General features: G+C 35.7%; 1 protein-coding gene across 1 annotated transcript in view; it reads left to right on the top strand.

The window, feature by feature from the left end:
• Positions 1-23187, top strand: part of TRAPPC9 (trafficking protein particle complex subunit 9) — a 1005189-nt gene that overhangs the window by 268459 nt on the left and 713543 nt on the right. The window contains exon 17 of the mRNA XM_044684475.1: positions 14447-14599. Coding sequence (XP_044540410.1) covers positions 14447-14599 — 153 coding nt within the window. The remainder of the gene's footprint in view (positions 1-14446; positions 14600-23187) is intronic.

The raw sequence follows: 23187 nt of genomic DNA, 5'->3' as shown, positions 1-23187 counted from the left end.
TGTGAGAAAAAATGTTCTTATAAGTATGGGAAGGGGTAGGGAGGACCAGGGCTAAGCAGTGATGATCCAAAAGATTCCTGGGAGAGCTGGGATTTGAGTTGAGTTCAAGGATAGGATAGCATTTCAACAAATATTTGTCAAGTGCCTGTTATTTATTCCCTTCATTTGCAGATGTCATTTATTCAATGCCAACAAGATAGAATACTGAACTGACTGGGGATACTACTTTGCTTAAGTTGGTAACCATTTTCTCTATAGTTCATTTACTAAGCTAGCCTTCTCTTTCATAAATATTGTTGCTCCTAACTTTTTCTTTCTGTGAATGACATCCCCTTTCTCCCAGTTAACTCTGGCTTAAAACTGCTCTTCCTGCCTCTCTTCAGCTCCACTTCAATTTGTCTTATTCATTGCTGCCAGAGTGAGCTGGTATGGGTTCCTTCTTATATGTTGTAGACCCTTAGGAAATAGGAATGGAATTAAATTGAAATGAATGGATAGTGATAATGTTGGAAACTAGAGCCAAGTCTCTGTGGAAAAGGAAAAGAAACTACCTAGGTAATGGTACTTTACTGTGTTTTTCTGGGGTTGTGCATTAATTCATGTTCCAAATTCAGTTACTTCTCTCAGGCTCATTTTTTTTTTTGATTCCCACTTTTGGGTTGATATCAGAATTCACAAGCATTTAATGTGAGGTAGGAGCCTGCTTTCTCTTTGTCTTGTTCATGAAAGTTGTAGTTCAAAAAACTTCAATTCAAAGCAGAAAATAACAGTTCGGAAAACAAAAGGTTAACAATGTTAAAGCTTTCAGTAACTGTTATCAGTGTTAAATTATAGATATAGTCAATCATTTTTTTTAAACCCTTATACTTTGGTGTATTGTCTCATAGGTGGAAGAGTGGTAAGGGTGGGCAATGGGAGTCAATTGACTTGCCCAGGGTCACACAGCTGGAAAGTGGCTGAGGCCGGGTTTGAACCTAGGACCTCCTGTCTCTAGGCCTGACTCTCACTCCACTGAGCTACCCAGCTGCCCCTCAATCATTTTTTGAACAAAATTTGAGCATTGAAATGTTACTATTAATGTCATAGAAAATTATTAAGTCACAGAAGTTCATTATATGTGTGTATATATATATATATATATATATATANTCATGAAAGTTGTAGTTCAAAAAACTTCAATTCAAAGCAGAAAATAACAGTTCGGAAAACAAAAGGTTAACAATGTTAAAGCTTTCAGTAACTGTTATCAGTGTTAAATTATAGATATAGTCAATCATTTTTTTTAAACCCTTATACTTTGGTGTATTGTCTCATAGGTGGAAGAGTGGTAAGGGTGGGCAATGGGAGTCAATTGACTTGCCCAGGGTCACACAGCTGGAAAGTGGCTGAGGCCGGGTTTGAACCTAGGACCTCCTGTCTCTAGGCCTGACTCTCACTCCACTGAGCTACCCAGCTGCCCCTCAATCATTTTTTGAACAAAATTTGAGCATTGAAATGTTACTATTAATGTCATAGAAAATTATTAAGTCACAGAAGTTCATTATATGTGTATATATATATATATATATATATATACTCTCATTCTTCATTCTCTTCTTTAGCTATGAGTACATATTTGCCTATCTCTCTACCTCTCCCCCTTACTCCCCCCCTTCAGATTTAATCAGTTACAGGCAATTATGTACTATAGCAATTAGAATGAAAAATAGAAACTTAGAGGCTGGCTCCTGGGGTCTGCTAACTCCATAAAACCTGAGGAGCAAATGATTTCATTTGTTATTTTCTATAGTCAGAAAGTCCTAAGAAGACTATAAATATCTGCCTTATACTGTAAAAGCTATACTTGTTAGGTGTTGGGGAATATGTTCTACATAAATGAATTTCTAACTAATCAAACCTCTAACAAAAAATGTATCCATCTTGGATGGAAATATTAACAATTATTCACATGTATGTTTATAAGGCACTTATACTCGAGCCATGCTGGTGAACCTATGACATGCATGCCTGAGGGGTTGCTCACCTTTCCTTCTCTACTGCACCTGAGGACATTTCTCTCATCACCCACCCCTCTGCCCAGCAGCCTAATGGGATTGCTTCTTCCCTCCCCTGTCTGGGTAGGTGAGGGATTCACATGGGGTGTGGGCACTTGATCTCTAAAAGGTTGCCTTCACTGCTCTAGAGAGAGATTCCTGCTATTCTCCTTTTCTTCATTCCCACCTTTACCTTTCTCCCCTCTAATTGCTTTATTTAACAATAAGAAGAAATCTTTAGTAAATTGAGAAGATGTGTAGTTAGAGAGTGGGCCTTGGAGTCAGGAAAATGTGGTTTCAAGTTCTACCTCTCTCTGAACCATATTGGCCTTATAATTCTCAGCAGGTTACTCAACATCTCAGCTTTATAAGACTATGAATTGCAGCGCAGTTGCCAATCTGCATATTTAGATAGAATTTCTTCATGGAAGTTTCTTATGCAATCACAATCACAGATCTGATCTGGGGGAAAATAAAACCATACCAAGCACTATGTCTTCATCCTGATGAGAAGAGGCACAAAATAAAACAATACTTTGTACTTGGGAAGCTTATATTTTGTTAGAGAAAGCAATATAGTCACAGAAAACTAAATATAAAACATATACATCTTAGTGAGAGTGTGCTAGTGACTAGGGATGAGGGGAATCACCTGAAGCTTCCTGAAGGAAGTCAGAAAGTTCATGTGAGGAAGATGGGATGACTGTGCATCCCAAGGAAGGGGGACAACTTGTATAATGTCATGCATGAATAAAATTGTAGTGGATAGAGACCTAGGCCTGGTGTCAAATCCTGGTTTTGAAACAGCCTAAGACACTTAGTAGCAGTGACCCTGGGCAAATTACTTAACCTCTCTCAGCCTCAGTTTCCTCACCTGTAATATAAAGGGATTAGAATTGATGACTTTTAAGGTTCCTTTTTGCTTTAAGTCTGTGATTCTATGAGTACTAAGTAGACCCATTGGGTTGAAACCTAGTGTATGGAGAATAATAGCCAATAAGCCTGAAAAGGTAGATAGAACTGGATTGTTAAGGTCTTTAAAAAGCAGAGAAGTTTGCATTTTATTCTAAGAAGGAATTCCTTAACTGGAGTCTATATAGTTTTAAAAGTATTTTGATAAGTGTATTTCAGTATATTTGGTTTCTTTTGCAGTCAATATTCAGTGTTTGATGTTATGCATTTATAAAAGATTATTTTAATAAGGGATCTGTTGAATTTACTAGACTGCTTAAGGTGTTCATGACACAAAAAAGTTAAGAAAGATTAAGTTCTCCAACAAGAAAGAGTCTGAATCTCCTTTAGCAAGGGAGTATATGGTCAGACCTAAGCTTTAGGAATATTTATTTAGTAACACCTTAGAGGAGAGGTACTAGATACATGGAGATCATTTAGGATGCTCTTATAGTAATCCAGGTGAGATGAGGACCAGGGTGGTTGCCGTATGATTAGTGAGAAGTTGATTGACTAAGGACATATTATGGAGGTAGAATTAACAAGACTTGAAAATTGTTTAGATATGAGGAGTGAGGGAAAGGTAGGACTTAAGCGTGATTCTGAGGTTGCAGACCTGAGTGACAGGAAGAATAGTGAATTTCTCAATTGAAATAGAGAAGTTAGAAAGAAAGTTTTTTTTTTTGGAAAAGAAAATGAATTTGTTTTGGACACATTCAGTTTAAGACGCCTGTGAAACATCTATAGTCAGAGATGTCCAATATGAAATAGATGATGTAGGATTGGAGTTGATGAGAGAGGCTGGGCTGGGATATAAAGATCTGGGGGACATCTTTGAAGAGCTGATAGTTGAATTAGTAGATGAGATTACTGAGAGAGCTTAGGAAAAGCAGAGAAGAGAGACTGTGACAGTTTTAGTATATACCTATACATATGCCATGGGACACACATGATGATGCAGAAAGGAGACTGAGAAGAAGCAATGAGATTGGCAGGAAGAGATTTAGGAGAAAGCCGTGTCATAGAAATCCAAGGAGAAGAGAACATCTAGGGTGGGAAGTTAACAGTGTCAAATGGATGTAGAGAATTCAAGAAATGTAAGGGTTGATAAGATGTTTTGGGTATGAAATTAAATGATCATGGGTAACCTTGGATAGAACAGTTTCTGATTACAGATGAGTACAGTAGAATGTAAGCTCCTCAAAGGCAAGGTCATTTTCATTATCTTTTAACCCAAGTTCCTATACAGTGCTTAACAAATTATTTATTTCACTGAACTAAACCTTTACTAGTTGAATGATAAGTCACTGAACTTTTGAACCTCAGTTCCTTCCTTTTCAAAATGGAGTTAATAATTCTGTGTGATCTAGGATAAAGAGCCTTGGATTTGAAACATCTAGATTTAAAGACAGTTGCTATTTAAGACCTCTATAACTTTGAAATGGGATTTTATTAAACTATTTCTTGGATCCCTTTAAGCTCAAAATCTTATGGTCTTCGGAGCTGTCTCACAGGATTGTTGTCAAAAAAGAGCTTTGTAAAGCTTAAAGGAGAATGTAAATATGTATTCCTATTGTCCTCAATAGTGATAGTAGTATACTTTATAGATACTTTAAAAATTTCAGCACTCCTGACCAAAATCAAAACATAGTCCATTTAATGATCCTGTGCTGACATGACCAAAATGGATTTATGATTTAAACTTATATATTTTTGTAATCTGAGAGTAGCTGCAAGTGCCAAATAAATTATTTTCAGACACATTGAAATATACTTTAAATAATACCATAAGACTATGCACAACTAATTATAAATTATAATAGGTGAGTAGTAAGTAAATTGTAATAAGATAGGATGATGGGAAGACTGGTTATTACAGTTTTGAGAATTGTGAATGCCACTTCCTGGTCTCTTTTATATGTCCCACTTGTTATTTTCTTTGTATCATATGTCTTTGGCACTCAGTCTCATTATCTTTATGTAGTAACCAGGCTACTTCTTTCTCACATGTTGGGGTGCCAAAATAGGTACTGCATTTTCAGAATTCTCTGTGGTTCCACATCCACTTAAAAGTGGATGAGTTGTCATGTGTGTTTTTTTCTAGACAGTCATAGGATATAATCATAGCACAGGTGAAAATGCAAACTATAATAGCAAAAAATTTCACAACAGACCATTGTTACACATTCCCATATATACACTATCAATGGAATATGCATCAATGGAATCCCACAAAGGAGGCATATATATCAAGAGTGCCAAGTATTTAGTGCTGGGTCAGGGAATAACATCTAGGTCAGGACACCTGTCTCATGCTTTAGAACCAAAATGTCTTCTTAGTGATATCAAGCTGTTCTCCCTGGGCTTTTTCTGAGCAGTCTGCTCCGAACTCTGCTTATCTTCTGTCTATAGTGCAAGGAGTCTCCATTGTTAGTTGCTTTACTTATTATGCTGGGTATCTTGCTCTGCTGACCCTTAAGAACTTCTGAACATGTAGGGTCAACTGAATTTGCTTTGGTAAGCACAGAATGCTTCTTTTCAGGGAAACCTTTGCCATCTCATCTTTAATCCCAGAGTTTAGTGCTAGAATCTCTTTAGCATAATAACAAGCTAATAGTTCTATAGTTATGGCTACCACAACCTGTTAGTAAAAGCCAGGTAGAGTCCCCCACCTTTCCATTAGATCTCCTTGCCTTCCTCAAATCCTATGTCAGAGTGGAGACTGGAGCCCTTTTTTGACAGATAACTTGTAAAATTTAGAATTAGATAGTCCCAAGATCTCCTTTTCCTTAGTATTCAACATTATATGATCCAGACTAAAAGGTTAACTAAGGAGCAAGATCATGATTCTCCATCTAGCTGGCCTTTCTTTCTGTATTTTTTAAGGTACATTTGCCAGCAACAAAATATGATTACTTTGGTGCTACATTTTGACTAGTGGAAAACCTCAGTTTTTCTACGTTTAAAATTAGAGTTTGATTAGATGACCTCTAAAGTCCCTTCTAGCTTGAAATGTGTGATTTATTTCTCTTGACCATGTAGCAATTCTTTTTCTCTCTCATTTCTTTTATAGATTGTTAAAAAAGGCCTTAGAAGATATTTAGCCTAACTCCTAAATGAAGCATGAGATCTATTCTTGAGTATCCCTCACAAACAGCTATCCTGTCTTTAGTTGAAAATCACCAGTGAGAGAAACCTGACATTTTCTTGAGGCAGGCAATTCTACTTTTAGATGGCTTTAATTGTTTGGAAGAGTTTTCTTTTATTAAACTGAAGTCTTAATTTTAGCAATTTCCACTCATTTATCCTAGTTTCTACTCTTTGGAGACATCAGAACATATTTTTCCATGTGAAAGGCTTTCAAAAATTTGACTATCACATGGACCCCAAAGTTTTCTCTTCTCTTGCTAAATACTTTCATTTGCTTCATATGATTCCCATATGGCATCATTTCCAGCTTCCCTCATTATCCTGGCTACCCTTCTTTCAGTATTATTCCTTAAATGTGACTCTAAGAATGAGACATGATACACTTTCCAGAGTTTCCTCATCTAAAAAATGAGGGAGTTGAACTAGATGATTTCTAAGGTTTCTAGCAGCCCTGTATTTAAATAATTGTAACAATAAGGTAATTGTAGTTGGAAAGTATTTAAATTTGCTTATATTTTTAGGAGGAATCTTAGGGGTGTTATCTTCCTTGGTATGTGTCCCTGGCAACCAAATCTAAATAATAGCTGATATTTTTCATTTCAATCCTTCATTAAAAAATAACTGCTGTCTGAATCTATTTGTTCAAGGCTGATTTAGCCTTGGGCATCATTCAGTAGTAGCAGGCAATAGTAAATCCTAGAGAACATCTAATAGTTCATTTAAATATAATTGATCTCCTAGTTGAAACACTTCTTTTTGGAAATGAAAAACAATTTGAACAGACAGGAACATTGCTGAAATTATACTCTTTGATGTTGGCTCTTTTTTTTAAAAGTCATCTCTTATGGGGCAAAAGTGCTGAATTGGGGTCAAAAATCCTGGTTCACATTTCAGCTCTCCCACTTACTAAGTTGTGTGATAATGGGCAAGTCACACAGTATTTTGGTACTTTATCCCCCTCTTCTACAAACCTTGGACTGTATGATCGCTATAGTCCCCCCTCCCTCTAAATCCTATGATTCTATATTCCGTCTCATTTGAACTTAAAATGGTCCAAAATTTGCTAGGCAAGTCATTTATTTGTACAGGTATAAATATGGTAGTTGAAAAGGTGCCTTTCAGTTTCTTGCATTAAGAAGGTTCTTAGCATATATTGTCTGAATTAAACAGAATTTATTGTTTCTAGTCCTGCCCACCTCCTGCATCCCCTTACATGCCAACCCGAAACTCTCTCTGTTACCTCAGGGAACATGTGAGATGACTCACAGGATTATCAAAACAAAGTGGTATTCTAAGATATGTAGATTTCTTATGATATATTTCTGTTCAACCTCATTTTTCCTTTCAGTGGAGATCGATTCTTTTATAATTGTTAATGTTATGAGTTTATTTCAGATAAATGCTTTGTGTATCTTAGGCACTTAAATTTTTTAATGTAATTGAATTAACTTAAATTTTTCAAAGGCCAAGAGAAGATCAAGGTAAGGTAAGTCAGTGAAAAGACCAATCACATTCCATTTCAGAATCTTTAGATAAAATGAAAAAAAAAATATTTACTTGGTGAAGACTGAATTTCTTAGGCAGATGCATATTGGCTTATAGCCACTGGAACATTCTAATGAATATTCTCCTGAGAGCATTTTTAAAAATAATAGTAACATTGGGAATGGAAATTATAGATATTATAACTTTTGCTTTTGAAATGTAATGAAATTTACTACCTATGACTATACCATAGGGAGGAATGTGATGCACTGGATATTTTCTACTGAATTTAGAGTCAGGAGAGAAGCATGTTCAAATTCTACCTCTAAAAAAAAGCAAGTCACCTAACCTCAAATTCCTCCACTGTCAAATGAGAAGGAAGGAAATAAGAATTTATTAAGCACCTACTATGTACCAGGCACTGCTCTAAACCCCTTATAAATATTAACTCATCTGGTCCTTATAACAACTCTGGGAGGTAGGTGCCATCATTATCTTTATTTTATAGTTGAGGAAATCGAGGCAAACAGAGGTTAAGTGACTTGCCCAAGGTTAAACAACTAGTCACTGTTTGAGGCTGGATTTGAACTAAAGTCTTCCTGGCTCCATGCAACACTGTCCACTGAGTCACCAGCTTCTGGGGAAGACACTTGTCATATCTAATAGGTTTGTGAGGAAAACAGTTTAAGGATTACAAATACTTTGCAAATGTGAGTTCTTACTGATATGAATAGGTTTAAATTTGAATTGGACCTTAAGTACTATTACATTTAATACCTTCATTTTACTGCTGGGAAAACTGTGGCCATAGGAGTTAAGTGACTATCTTAAAATCACACATATTGTTAGGGACAGAACTAATATCCTCTTGAATCACTGTCTATTGCTCTTCGAACTATACTTAATAGTTCCTTCACTTGATGCCATATACAATGAATGTTTCTTGATGGCAGCTGGAGAAATTCCCAAAAGTTTTTCTTCCTTTAATATTCTTCCCCATCTCCCATCTTCCTATTTGTCCATGGAGTTGTCTGTATGTATATAGAAAAGCCATTCATGAATGACCAAATACTTATTAATTAAATGTAAGCAACTATATAGTGCCAGTGTTAGCAGAAATAGCTCAGTGGGAAGAGTTTTGTGTCAGAGGGAACCTTTGCTGTGCTCTGGTCTAAGCCAGCTTCTTGGCATCAGTGCTTCATGATAAGGCTTGACTAGTATTAACCTAACAGATGGTTAGGTAGTTTAGAAAAACCAAACCCAGTATGTACTTCCACTCTTTCTGGGGAAGGCAGAACTCCCAGGGATGACTGTCCAAACATTTTTATGTTCTGAGCTCATGTAGTCTGACATCCACTTATCTCAATGTTGCATTAACTTGTTTAGTGATTGGGTAGTAGAGGGAAAAGCTGTATTTCATTAGATTAGAGGTAATGTTATATGTTCACAATTTTTACTGTTAAATTGGCAAATACAGGAGAAATAATTCTTTACATATCTAATATGCTTTAAGATTTACAAATCTTAGAACTGGATGATACAAATTTCATCAGTCTCCCTTTACAGGATAAGAAACTGAACCTGAGATATATGAAGTGATTTGTTCATAATTAGGCATAGTTTAGCAGAGCTTGGATTTGAACTAAAATCTTGGACTCTAAGACCAGTGTTCCCACTGTAGAATTCTGTTTCACTTTGAAAGCACTAAGAAGTAGTTCATGAAGCCTAGTGCCTATAGTAAATAATTGTAGAAAAGATTTAGCCTCTAACACTTGACTTGATTAAAATGTAACAAGATAAATGGAACGTGCATATGAAAAAGTATAATCCATTTAGTTGCATATGTAACCCTGAAAGGCAACTTGGTGTGATCAAAAGAATGATAGTTTTATAAGACTGTGACCTTCGAAAAATCACATAGCTTTTCTAGGCCTCAATTTTTTCACCTGTAAAATGGATATTATAACCATTGTATTTACTTGATGGGATGTATGGGGAACTGATCAACAAACATTTATTAAGCACCTGCTATGCGTCAGGCAACATACTAGTAGATGTGGATACACAAGAAATGAAACAAGCCTTATTCAAGGAGTTTCTATATTCAAGGCAGAATACTTTAAAAATGTAACACTGTATAAATTTGAATGATCATTATCATAATAAAATATGAATTAAAAAACTAGTTGCTCTGGTACAAGATTATTGAAGCCTAGCTTAAACAAAGTCGATGTGAAAAAGATCTAAGGATGATTGCCAACAGACTTGACGTGAGCCAGCAGCATATCAAGAATTTTTTTAAAAGGAAATGCAAATTTTATCAACTGATATATAGCTTCCATATTTTTTGGGGAAAAAACCAGTTCTCTTGTGCTCTGCCCTGGCCAGGCCGTATTGATATTGTGTCATGTTCTTGGTATTGACAAACTGGAATCTGCTTAAGGCTAAATAAATAGAATGTGGGGTTAGGAAACTGTCATATTAAGAACCTCTGGAGTCTGATAAAGAGGTAGGCCAACCTCTCCACATGTATCCATTCCCTCTTATTTTCTCAGCCAAATCACTTACACAATAATTCCATCCCTTCTCCCTAATTTTTAGCCCCCCCCCCCAGTGACTATTTCATTTCTTGCTGCCTAAAAACAGTCATTATCTCCTTCAGCCTTTACTAGACAAGATTTTGTCAGTCAACCAAGTGTTTATTAAGTACCTTTCTACATGCTAGAATCGATGCTGTTCCTCCTCCTTTTCAAAGATAAATTTCAAAGCCATTGTCTATAAGAGATACCTAAACTTCTCTGTTATTTCTCAGTCCCTCATAATCTGGCTTCTTACTTTCTTAGTCAATGAAGAGTGCTTTCTTGAAAGTTACCAAAGATCATTTAGTTGTAAAACCTGGGAACCTTTCCTCAGTCCTCATCTTTTTTTGCCTTACTTGTTGACACTATTGACTACCCTTTACTTAGAGATATTTGCTCTTTTCTGACTTCTCTCTCTTGGTTTCCATATTATCTGTCTTACTGTTCTTCCTCAGTCTCCTTTACTGGATATTTGTCCATATTCTACTCCCCAAAAATGTTGACTTCAAGGTTCTCTCCCTGGACCTCTTCTCTTCCCTTCCTATGCTCTCTCTTAGTGACCTCATTAGCTTTTGTGGGTTCAGTTATCATTCCTATACAGATGATTCCCATGTCCATATATCTAGAATTCCCTGTAGACATCCTAAACTAAATACGTTTAAAATAGAATTAATTTATTCCCCCTCATTCCCCACAACCTTCTCTTCAGGACTTCCATATTTCTTTTGAGGGCTTCACCATTATTCTAAGGACCCAAATTAGTAACCTCAAACTATCCTGAACCCCTCATCCTCCTTCATCTATCCAGTTAGTTGCAAATCTTATTTATTTATCACCAACAACATTTCTCACATTCTTCCAGTTCTTTCTATTCATATGTAAACATGGGGCATTCAGGGAAGGCAAATACCTCTGGTAAAGGGCTTGCTGAGCCCATTTCAGGGCTGCTTTTCTCCTTTGGTGTCTTCTGCCACTCTTAACTGTGGAATGTGCATTGGCCACACCCAGGCAAACCATCTTGGCAGGTGGGCCAGACCAGGTTGAAGGTAACCAATAGGCATCAAATCCACTGGCAGAATGGGTAGATGAGAACAATTTATTTCATTGGCCATGAAAGTGACTGAAATGGATGCAGTGGAGTGCTTTAGAGCTTGGTTAGACATCAGAGAAGCCAAGATCATCTACTACATCCCACATCATCACTAGTCATCTTGACTTTTATCTTGCCACTGGACTTCAATGATTCTGGAAGGGAGAGTGAGGCTGACAACTTTGTGCAACTCTCTCTCACTTAAATTCAATTTATGAGGATAAAAAGATATCACTAGTGATTTCATTTTGATCCTCTTTAGGTACAAAGGACAACAATCGACCATTCAGATGGTAGTACTATAGTACAAGATCTTATTACCTCTTGCCCACTCTGCAGACTTGTAGCTTGAGAAGCTTAAGTAGCTGGAGTGGAGGATTCCTGTCCCCCTCAGCTCCCTGCCCCCCCCCCACTATCTCCCAAATCTGTGCCTTTATTTTGATAGCCCTCTATCCTTAGAATGCTCTTCCCTTTTCCTCCTGCTGTTTCCTCTTTCTGTGACCTCCTGGAAGATACCCAGTATAGCAAATATTTGCTCAGTGGCTGAATATAGTGTTCTCCTTTCTCACCTCTGCTTCTTTGAATCCTTACCTTCCTTCAAGACTCCCGTCAGGAGGCTTTTCTTGTTTCTCTCATTTCATTATGCCTTTTCTTATAAGATTATCTAGTATATACTCTATGTATCTTGTATATACTGGTTCATGTCCATGCTGTCTTCCCTGTTGGAATGCAAGCTTCTTTGAGAATAGTAAGCTGTTTTCACTTTTTCTTTGTGCTGCCAGCCCTTAGCACGACAAGTACTTTATATATTCTTATTGATTGATTCTTGCTTCCATTCAACATTCAGGCTGTTCCCTTTGCCTTCAATATCTTCCTCCACATTATATATTGAATTCCTACCACTTGCCTCCTCTTTCATGAGTTTCTATCCCCCTTTTCCCATTCCCCCTTCCCATTTGGTAAAGATCTTCCCTTTCTTGGAGCTCAGGTAGCACTATCTGTATCTTAGATTTTTATGAAATGATTTGTAGCATAGTTATTTGTCTACTGGAACTTTATTTTATCAAAATTGTATGCCTCCTCAAATACTTAACATGGTGTTGTGCACATTATAGTTAATTCATAAATGTTTGTTGAATAAAGGAATGAAAGAGATAATCTCCTTTTTATTCTTTGACTCAGAATCTTCAAACCCTAACTCAGTTGCTAGCCTGCTTTTAAAAATGCTTATACCTTTTTAATTATCACCTAAATTTCTCAATATATGGTTTCTTATTTCCTCGGGGGGAGAGAGGACAGGGAAAAGGAGAGAGAATGAGGGAGGGAGAGAACAGTTTGAGTAAATTAGCTAACACATTGAACATCTAAGATTTCATGCAGTATCCTGTACTTACAGCTTTTCAATTTCATGTAATTCAAAGTATCTATTTTATCTTTAATGGTTACCGTTATCCCCCCTTTTTTTTAGTTTACTAATTCATTCCCTAGCAGAAACATGTTCTGATTTTTAAAAACTTGCAGTGATATGATCTTTAATAAGATGTTTGTTTTTATTGTGGTATATAATATGTTGATCTGAACCTAGTTTTTGTCTGAAACTCCTTTTTAATTGCAATAATTTAAGATGTGATATTGTCTTATGTTTTCAATAGCATTATTCAAGAAATTAGTCTTTAAAATGGATTCTCTTTTGCTTAGCCATATCATGTGTGGTAGATTTCCTCAAATGAATGGTTTTTGCAACTTTTCTTAGTAACATTCTAATATACAGATCTGTTTTGATGAGTGAGTCATTCATTTGAAAATAGACTATCTTTTATTTTGTGAACATAGAATATCTTATTTCTTCAATATATGGAGAAGATGGTGGATTAGATGCCAAGAAACATCTCTACCTACCCTAGTTCCCCATAGACTGACTGATCTTTGTCACATGACTTCATCTCTTTGAAGTTTTCTTATCTCTGAAATGAGGAATATGCCTTGACTATTCCTAAGGCCTCTACTGACTCTGGAATAAAAGAAAATTGATTAGTTTTTAGAACCAGAATGGATCACAAAATCTATCTCCGTTTTTATCTAAACCATGAATCCTTTTTCTACAACATCCAAATTCTTCTTGAATATCTTCACTAATGTTGAAATTCACTACCTCAAGAAGGAGCTTGGAAATATTTGTTTTAAATCTTTTTTCTTATGCAAAGCCTACATCTGAAACTTGAAGACATTTAGTTATAGATTAAGTAGCTCATTCCATTTCTAAAAATCATAGCATCTCAGAAATGGAAAGGATCTTAGATGTTTTTTTTTCTACTATCCCATATAAGAATATTAATTACTATCACAATATTTATAAGGAGTTATGGAATCACAGACTTTTTGAGTTTAAAAGGACTTTAGTGGCTATTTAGTTTAGCTTAATAAGAATCCCTTCTAAAAATGTCCCTAAGAAGTGGTTGGTCATACAACCCTTTCTTAGAAACCTCCAATGAGGGGGACCCTACTTCCTCTCAAGGCTATCTATTCCTCTTTTGAATGACTCTTTTTGTTAGGAAGTTTCTTCCTTCCTCAAACTTAAATTTACCTTTTTCCATCTTTTACCCATTGCTACTAGTACTGACTTGTGGGTGCAAATGGAAAAATTCAAATCCCTCTTCTAGTTGATGGACCTTCAAATACTTTGACAACTTTTGTTTTCCCCTTAAGTCATATTTTCTCTAGTATCTTCCTAAAGATCTCCAATGATGACTCATTTCATAAGGAAGTAGCACATTCCATTATTGAATGTGAATTTCCCTTTTTGCTATATTTTTTCTTAGATTATTTGTTTGCTTCCCCTTAATGCTCATTTAGTGGTCCTCGTTCTCTTCTAAGTTCTTTTGGGTATCATCTCTATTTCCAAGTTCTTTGGGATTGTCACATTTTAATTTTTCTTCTGAAATGATCATAAATTTATGAAAGGTAGTACCTCTGTATCATACTTCATCTTTGTATCTCTAGTGCCCAGCATAGTCCCCCCAAATTATATGATGCTTAGTAAATTATTGTTCAGAGAAGGTTACTTCTCTGTACATAAAATACCTTTAATTTTACTTGGTTATTGTTAGACAGTGACACATCTCCTTCCTAAAATTATTGTATGCTTTTTACTTTTTTAGAAAAGCTGTATGGTGACTTTTTAAGTTGGAAACTGGAAGAAACACTTGCTCAGTTTCCCTTACAACCAGGAAAGACAGCAACATTCACTGTAAATATCAAAGTGAAATTAGATTTCTCCTGTCAAGAGAATCTTCTTCAAGATCTCAATGATGGTAAGTCTCTTTTTCCCATTTTATTTCATTCAGTTCAATTCACAAGCATTTATTAAATGTCTGTTATGTTGCTAGACACTGTGCTAGATAGAAATTGTCTGTCTTCATAAATTTGACAGAAAGGAATTAATCAATATTCAGGGGGCCTTGCTCAAATTCTCCTCATAGTACATTGATAGCAGGAGGAGCACATTTCTGATGAACATAGACTATCCACCAGTGGTTTATTGGTCTTACCATGTAACTAGACTATCTTTTCCCCCCCCTCTTCTGTTAAACATTTCTATTATATCTTTCACCTCATTGCTCCACCACAATTTCTGCTTTGCAATTTGTTTTACCTTGACCAAACTCATCAGGTTGTTCTCCATTATCCTTGGTTAAGCCATACATCATCACCAGAATATTGATGTTAAAGAATAGCCATTTGGTGGCAGCTAGATAGGACAGTGGAGAGAGTACTAAGCCAATAGTTTGGAGGACCTGGGTTCAGACATGTCCTAGCTGTGCAACCTTGCACAAGTCAGTTAACCCTGATTGCCCAGCCTTTGTTGCTCATCTGTCTTAGAACTGATATTAAGATGGAAGTTAAGATTTTTTTTTAAAAGAGGACTTTTGTTCCAAAAGTTATTAAAAGAACCTTCCCATTTTCTAAAGCCTGCTCTCCTCATCTTTCCATTCAACCCAGGACAAGCTCTATAAGTTGTCTCTATATATGTCAAAATCATAGAAAATACCTTGAAAGATGAAGTAGAAGAGATAACTTTGTTGTTCAAAAATCCTTTGCTTATTATTATAAGGTAAAGATTAAGGTAGGAAGATGTATTTTAACCAAAGGTGTTTGTCTGTTATGGAGGAGACCCAGCACAGAGTCCAAAGCAAAGAGGGATTTCTTAAAGATGGTGATGTTCTTTAGAGGCTATCATTTGTGAAATTACTGATTTCATAAAGTCCCTTATCATTACAGATTCATAATCATCCAGATGAGGCTCATTTGACTATTCATATTAAAAAAAAGTGGAAAATGAATGTCTGTTTTCCCATGGGACTCTTCATTAATATAAAAATAATTATGTAATAACAATGATAAATAATATTCATGTAGAATTTTAATCTTTACAATCCTGTGAGGTAGATAGTGAGGCCAGCATATAATACTGGAGTCAGAGGATCTGAGTTTGAATTCCATTTGTGCTTCATGCTACCTTTGTGACCTTGGTCAAGCTATTTATCCTTTTGGGAACTCAGGGTCTTCAAGGGTAAAATGAGGAGCTTGAGTAGGTGATCTCTGAGGTACTTTCAGTTCTAAATCCATGATATGATGATTATGAGAATATTTTTTTTCCATTTTAAAGATAATGAAACTGGGATTCAGAAAAGATAAGTTACTTGTCCATTGTCATATGGTTAAGGGACAGAGAAAAACACAAACCTAGAGTGGTTTACTGTTATTATAGGAAGTACACTTAGTTTTAACTTTTAAAAAATTTATATGAGGATATGTTTAAATTCTGTCTATACTTTCTTTAGCAAGTCACTTTACTTCCCTGAATTAAATTTACTTTAATTCTACAAAATGAGGAAGTTGCATCAGATCATCTTAAACATCTCCTCCAGCTCAAAAGCACTTCATCCTTTGAGGACGATAAGTGGATAACCATACTACTACCAAATCCAACAATGTCATCACTTCCCTTTCCCCCCTTCCTATTCCATAAACTCCTGTTGCTTCCTATCATTTTCATGATCAAATATAAAATCTTTCATTTGGCATACAAAACCTTCTACAAGTTTGAAAATTTTTCCCTCCCAATGTTTATAAATTCCTTTACTATATTATATTTGAATAAAGTTTCATGTATGCAGACAGAAGGTTACTAAGAGTTTGTGGGGAGGAAGTTATGTATAGAGGAGTGTTTGGAATAAATAGCACTGACACCTGCCTTGGGAATGCTTGATTAGTTGCTCTCCCAGGTGGTAGGTCTTGACAAATGGTCTTCCAACTGTGAAGGTTTGGATGTGAGAAATGGAGGAAAAAGTGATGGTGGCTTCTGATTCTGGCCATCTGTGCCATATTTTTAGGCTCTTGGATGCAGATTGGAATTCTGGGAAGCAGAAATCTGAACTCACTGACTAATTTGTTTTCTGTCTTCCAGACATTTTTTTCATAGTCAAAAAGATTTAGTGTTAGACTCTAGCTCTGCCACTTAGTAACTGTGTGATAATGGCTAAGTCACTTTCTCTGGTCCTCAGTTTCCTCTTTTGTACAATGAGGAAGCAGGACTAGATGATGTCTCAGGTTCCTTCTAGTGCCATATTATCATTATCCAACAAAATTTATGGTACAAAATATAAGTACAGAATAGTTGAAGGTTAGATAATTTCTTAGATAGAAAATATCTATTGATATAAATAGTTATAAGTATTTGATAAATGTTGTAAATTGGGCTAGGCAGTGGTGCATACAAAATAAATAAAGCATGATCTATAGCTTTAAGGATCTTATAATTTAGAGAGACAAATAGGACAGGAAGAGTGATAAATGCAGCGCAAGTTGGAATATGATACATGTTTAAGAGGAATATAAAGATATAAAGGATGTAAGATGAAAAAAGACTCAAACTTGGGAAAGGAGGAAAATCTTCTTAATGGAGATTGCATTATATCTGGGGCTTGATGGGTGGTTAATATCTCAGCTGGCCAAGAGGAGGATGTGGGAAGAAGGCCATTCCAGGCATGGTAAGATATATTCATGTGAAGATGGATATTATAGTTTGGCAAGTCCTACAAAGACCTTTTCTAAATAAAGCAAATCTGATAAAAAAGGAGAAGCCTTCACCATATGTTCCTTTCATGCAAACAGGAACACAGTGAGTGATTAGATTATGCCATACCAACTCCTTAAGAACCTCATTGGCAGAATTACTGATGCTTTCTAGTCAATCTGTTATGATTCCCAAGGGAGCTACTGTCATTAATACCTGGTGATACCATTGAGTATGACTGTGAGAAAGTCACTTTATCCATCTAAACCTTAAATTTCCTTACCTGTAAAATGGGGATAATGATAACTGTAATGGTCTACTTCACTGAGTTTTTCTTAGGCTTAGAGGAGATAACATATATGCATCACTTAGCAAATACTGGGGGTTATATAAATGTTATCTGTTGTCATTATTTTTAAAATTGGTCATCTAAAGAAGTCATGCCAGGAGGGATGGAAAGCTTTTACAAAGGGAATCTTGATGAAAAAGTGGGACAATTCTGGTAAAACAGAAGGAGGGAAGTTTTCTGAATAGACTAATGTTGATGTGAACTAACTCATCAACCATTTTAGATTTTTTAAATTGCGTGGAAAAAAGGGCAACTAACAGAATGAATAAAAACATAGGGCATGGTATTATAAGAATAGTGACAGTTCAGAATAAGATTAGATTGCTAAAGATAGGTAAGGTCGACAAAAAAGAGTTTTTGGAACTGTATTAGAGAAAAGAGGAGAAATAATAGAATGTAACTTGTGGTAGATTATACAGTCAGTCATAACTAATCACAGAGACAAGGGAAAGCTGCATAGTTTATTTTTTCCTTGTATTTTCCCTGCCAAGAAGAGTGACCTTTGACATACAAAGGACTGCACAAAAGTAGCCTAAAGCTAGTAAGTAGAGATGAAGAGTGAGTTCAAGCTATCTCACCTAGAGGGATGGCATCTTTACATAAGGAACTAACTAGCAGACATTGTCACAGATCTTGTTCCTAATCCTAGATTGCGGATAATAGGAGAGGCAAAGAAGGATTGGAGTTGACTAAATACTGTACCATTTCAAAATAGGGAAGAGACTAAGACCTGCACAATATAGGGCAATGAGCTCTCAGAAACATTTTAGAATGTTTAGAACAAGATCGTTAACGACTATATAGAGAAGTGTTGACCACAGAGAGCCAGTATGGCTTCATCAAGGATATGTCATGTCAGGCTAATCTTATTTCCATTTTTGACAGGGTTACTAACCTAGTAAATCAGGGGAAATAATGTAGATTTATTTTAAAGAGATTTTAGCAATACATACGATGAAATTTCCAAGTTGCTCATGCTTTTATTGTGGAAAAATGGAGAGGTGTAGGCTCCACAGTAATATAGCTAGATGCATTTAGAACTGGTTAAATGACCAGACCCATAGAGCAATTATTAATTATCTAATGTTTCTTAGAAGGAGGTCACCAGTGAAATGGAATACTTATCAAATTTGCAGGTGACATAAGGCTGGGAGGAACATAACTGTTTTTATTGAATGAGAGGATCCAAAAATACCTTAACAGGTTAGAACATTAGGCTGCGTCTGATAAGGGGAAATTTAATGAAATTCGATAATGCGTGTTAAAAATCAACTTTACAAATTTAAGATGGAGTCATTTATAGACAGTCATTTTTCGTTTTCCTGCCTACTATGTGCCAGGGCCTGTACTAAACACTTTAAAAAATATTATCTCATTTAATCCTCACAACAACCCTATGAGCTAAGCGCTATTATTATCCTCATTTTTACAGTCAAGAAAACTGAGACATACACAAGTTAAGTGACTTGCCCAGGGTCACAGAGTAAATATTTAAGGTCAAATTTGAATTTAGGTCTTACAGATTCTAGGTCTAGTGCTCTATCCATTATTCCACAAAGTTAGTATGAATCAATAATGTATGTGGCACCCCAGAAATGCTAATGTGATATTGGGTTGCATTGAAAAGCTTTATAGCTTCCAAAAATAAGGTGATTATCTCTACAGTGGGCTGCCCTTATTAGACCTTGACTGGGTATTGCATTCAATTTTGGTGATACAGATTAAGAAGAGCCCAGTGAATCTGGAGTATGTATCTCTCTGAAGGATGACAACCTAGAATCTAGGTTTCCCTGACAATGAGCTTTTAGTTTATGCTGTTTAAAGATCACTTGAAGAAACTGGATGCTTATCCTAGAGAAAAGAAAGTTCAGGAAAACATGATCAATGTATTAAAGTAAGGGCTTTCTTGTAGAAGAGCTATTAGGCTTGTTCTATTTAACCTAAGAAAGGAAAACTAGAAATAATGGGTAGAGATTGCTAAGAGGTAAATTTGGCTTGATATCTGGGAAAAAAAAAAAAACAAAAAGAAAAAAGAAAAATATTGTGAGGAATTAGTTTCCCCCTTATCAGAGGTCTTTAAGCTAAGACTGGATGACTGCTTGCTGGATATGCCTTACAAGACAGACTTCCGCCTTATATAGGGGCTGTGGACATGGAAAATGGTTTAACTTGGGGGCAGCTGGGTACCTCAGTATATTGAGAGCCAGGTCTAGAGATGGGAGGTCCTAGGTTCAAATCTGGCCTCAGACACTTCACAGCTGTGAGCAAGTCACTTACCCTCCATTGCCTATTAAAAAAAAAAAAAAGAAAGAAAATGGTTTAACTTGATGGTTTTCTAAAAATCTGATAATTAGTGCTTTGACAAATTTTGATATTAGGGCAGGAGGATAAAACTAGATATCTTCTTTTTTTATGTTTAAAGGAAAGTTTTACCTATGTCTGTTTTTCCCTCATACTTCATGTTCATTTGATTTTCTGTTTATTTTTGGTCCTTGATTTTTAAAAACAGATTTTCTAATAATTGGATGTGATATTTTAGTTTAAAAATAAGAGATATTGAAATATATTTCTCCTTCCTCCAACACAACAGGTGCCACCCATCCCTGCAGCTATGAGATCTTTGTAGACACATGTGGTTTAATTTTTATTTTTTTTCTTTGTAGCCCCATTGTCTTGTATAAAGTTTCTGGTAATTAGAAAACTAATAATATATAGTATAGTTAATTCATTCATTCATTCAACAAAAATTTGTTAAATGTTTGTCGTATGTTATATCCTTTGGTAGGTATTTGAAATGAATCTATGTGGAAATATATAAACTCAAGGAGATTATGGCTTCCTCTAGGTCTCAGAGTGAAAATTTGAAGTTGGAGCCCTTTGATTTGAAATTCAGAGTTTTTCCCACCTTTATACATTATTTCCTCATGAAGTCAGTTATTTCCTAGAAATTATAGCACCTTCTGCTTTATATGGCTCTTGCATTTCCCCCCTACAATTTTCTTGATGATCAGATCACTCATTGTGTTTGTATAGTGCCCAGTGATTTATATGGCTCCATTCCCTTGTATTACCAAGTCAAGGAAAGTTAATGATTCACCATAAGACTTTACTGGGTGTTATATTTAGACCACCTCTAAGACTCCTGAGTCACAAATGATAATTTATCAGAAGGCCAATTTAGCCAGGGGAAAGGTCAGCTATTCTATAAGCCCCAGACTTACACAGCTTCATAGCTGTGAGTTATGGTGGTGTTAGAGGTGGGGGAGCTCAAGAGTTTCTGGGATCATGGAAAGTCCCAAGATTCTGTTCAGCCAAATTGCAGACAGCACGGAATAGTTTTTTAATGGTCTGTGGAAGTGTGATTACCCTGAGGCCAGAGCCTATCTTGCAGGTGTAAGGGTTGACTCAGATCTTTGGCTCTAAGTCAGGGGAAAAAAATAACTCCAAGGACAACCCCAGAGAGTTAGGTTGCAAATTCAGATGTTTATCATTCACCTGGAACCTTGGAAATGTCTTAAAGGCAATCACAGTCAGCTATAACACATAAGATCCTAAAGCTCAGTATTCTAGTTATTGGAAGCCAAATGTTTTTTTGGCCATTCAATTGGCCACACTAACACATCCTGCAACTAACAGGGTGGGTCACCAGAAAGAGTTGAAAAGAGAGGAAAAGAATGCTTATAATATAGTAATATTGAGGGTCTACTGGCAGCTTGCTGTGATAGGGTAGACATAGACAGTATGTTTGACCTGGATACAGTTGTATTACATACTTGCTTTCAACTCCCTGAAGTAAATCTCCTAAAATTAATACTTGAAAGTTGGTTTGAATCTTCCTTATGTTTTCTTGCCTTTTTTCCATAAATTATAGATTATCAGTGAAAAGAATTGATGTTTTATTTTATAAAATCCCAACTACTGTTATATCCAGATACCTATTCTTATAAAATCCTGTAATCAAAATTGTAAAATAGAGTTATTAAATCAAAGGTAATTGTAAAATATAAGGATAGAGATTAGATCTGTGATTTCTCTGACTTGTGGAACTCTCAAGTAAGGAAACTTTCTTTACCAGTGCAGTTTGGAATCTTTTTCATAATTAATTATTTTTAAAAAATGATTTATTTTATTTTATCACGTAAAACACACTTCTGTATTGGTCATTGTTGTAAGATCACACCCATACAAAACTAAAACCCCAAAATAAAACTGTAAGTACACTGATGTGAAAGATAGTATGCTTTGTTTCGTAACTATCCAACTCCAACAGTTTGTTTTCTGGAAGTGGGTAGATTCCCCATCATAAGTCTGTCAGAATGATCCCAGATCATTGCTTTGATGAGAGTAGCCAAGTTTTCACAGTTGATCATCATACAGTATTACTGTTACTGTATAAAATGGCCTCCTGTTTCTGCTTATTTTGCTCTGCATCAGTTCCTATACATCTTTCCAGTTTTTTTCTAAAATTATCTTGCTTATCATTTCTTATAGCACAATAATATTCCATGACCAACTTGTACCACAATTTGTTCAGCCATTCCCCAGCTAATGGACATCCCCATAATTTCCAATTCTTTGCCACCACACAAAAAAAAGCTGCTATAAATATTTTTGCACGAGCAATTCTTTCCCCCTTTTTTTTGTCATCTCTTTGGGATGTAGTATGAACAGTTTTATAGCCTTTTGGGCAAAGTTCCAAGATGCCCTCTAGAATGATTGGGTCAGTTCACAACTCCACCAACAATGCATTAGTTTCTCAATTGTGCTACATGCCCTCCAACATTTGTCACTTTCCTTTACTGCCATATTGGCCAATCTGATAAGTGTGAGGTGGTACCTCAGAGTTGTTTTAATTTGTATTTCTGCAATCAAGAGTGATTTAGAACACTTTTCTTATGATTATTCATTTCTTAATCTGAAAGTTGCTTTTCATATCCATGGACTGTCAACTGGAGAATGGCTTATGTGCTTATAAATTTAACTTTGTTCTCTATAGATTTGAGAGATGAGACCTTTATTTGAGAAATCTGTTATATTTTTCCTCAGTTTGTTGTTTCCCTTCTAATCTTACTTACATTGGTTTTGTTTGTACAAAAGCTTTTCAGTTTAATATAATCAAAATTATTAATTTCACATCTTATAATGCTCTGTCTCTTGATTTACTAAAATTTGGATGTCATGTAAAAATAAAGTTCCTAACAAGTAGATCTATACAAAAATGAGATAAACTACTTCTACTAGTGTTGGGTTCTACTCTCTGGATCTCATTAATCAAGGGCCACTTGTTAAATGAGTGATAATAAAGATTCTTTTTTAGATATACTATACACTGTGGTCCCTTCTACCTCTGAAAGCCTATGATTCTATGAATCTATTTAGACTTATTCATATGATAGGCCTTTGGAAAGCATCATGAAGAACCTGGATGATCTTTGGGCAGGATTTTTTTTTTTTTGGTTTGTTTTCACATTTGG

The sequence above is a fragment of the Gracilinanus agilis genome, chromosome 1 (genome assembly GCF_016433145.1).
Source record: "Gracilinanus agilis isolate LMUSP501 chromosome 1, AgileGrace, whole genome shotgun sequence".
Taxonomy (NCBI): Eukaryota; Metazoa; Chordata; class Mammalia; order Didelphimorphia; family Didelphidae; genus Gracilinanus; species Gracilinanus agilis.
Note: the sequence above shows the minus strand (reverse complement) of the source record. Positions and strands in the feature narration are given on the sequence as shown.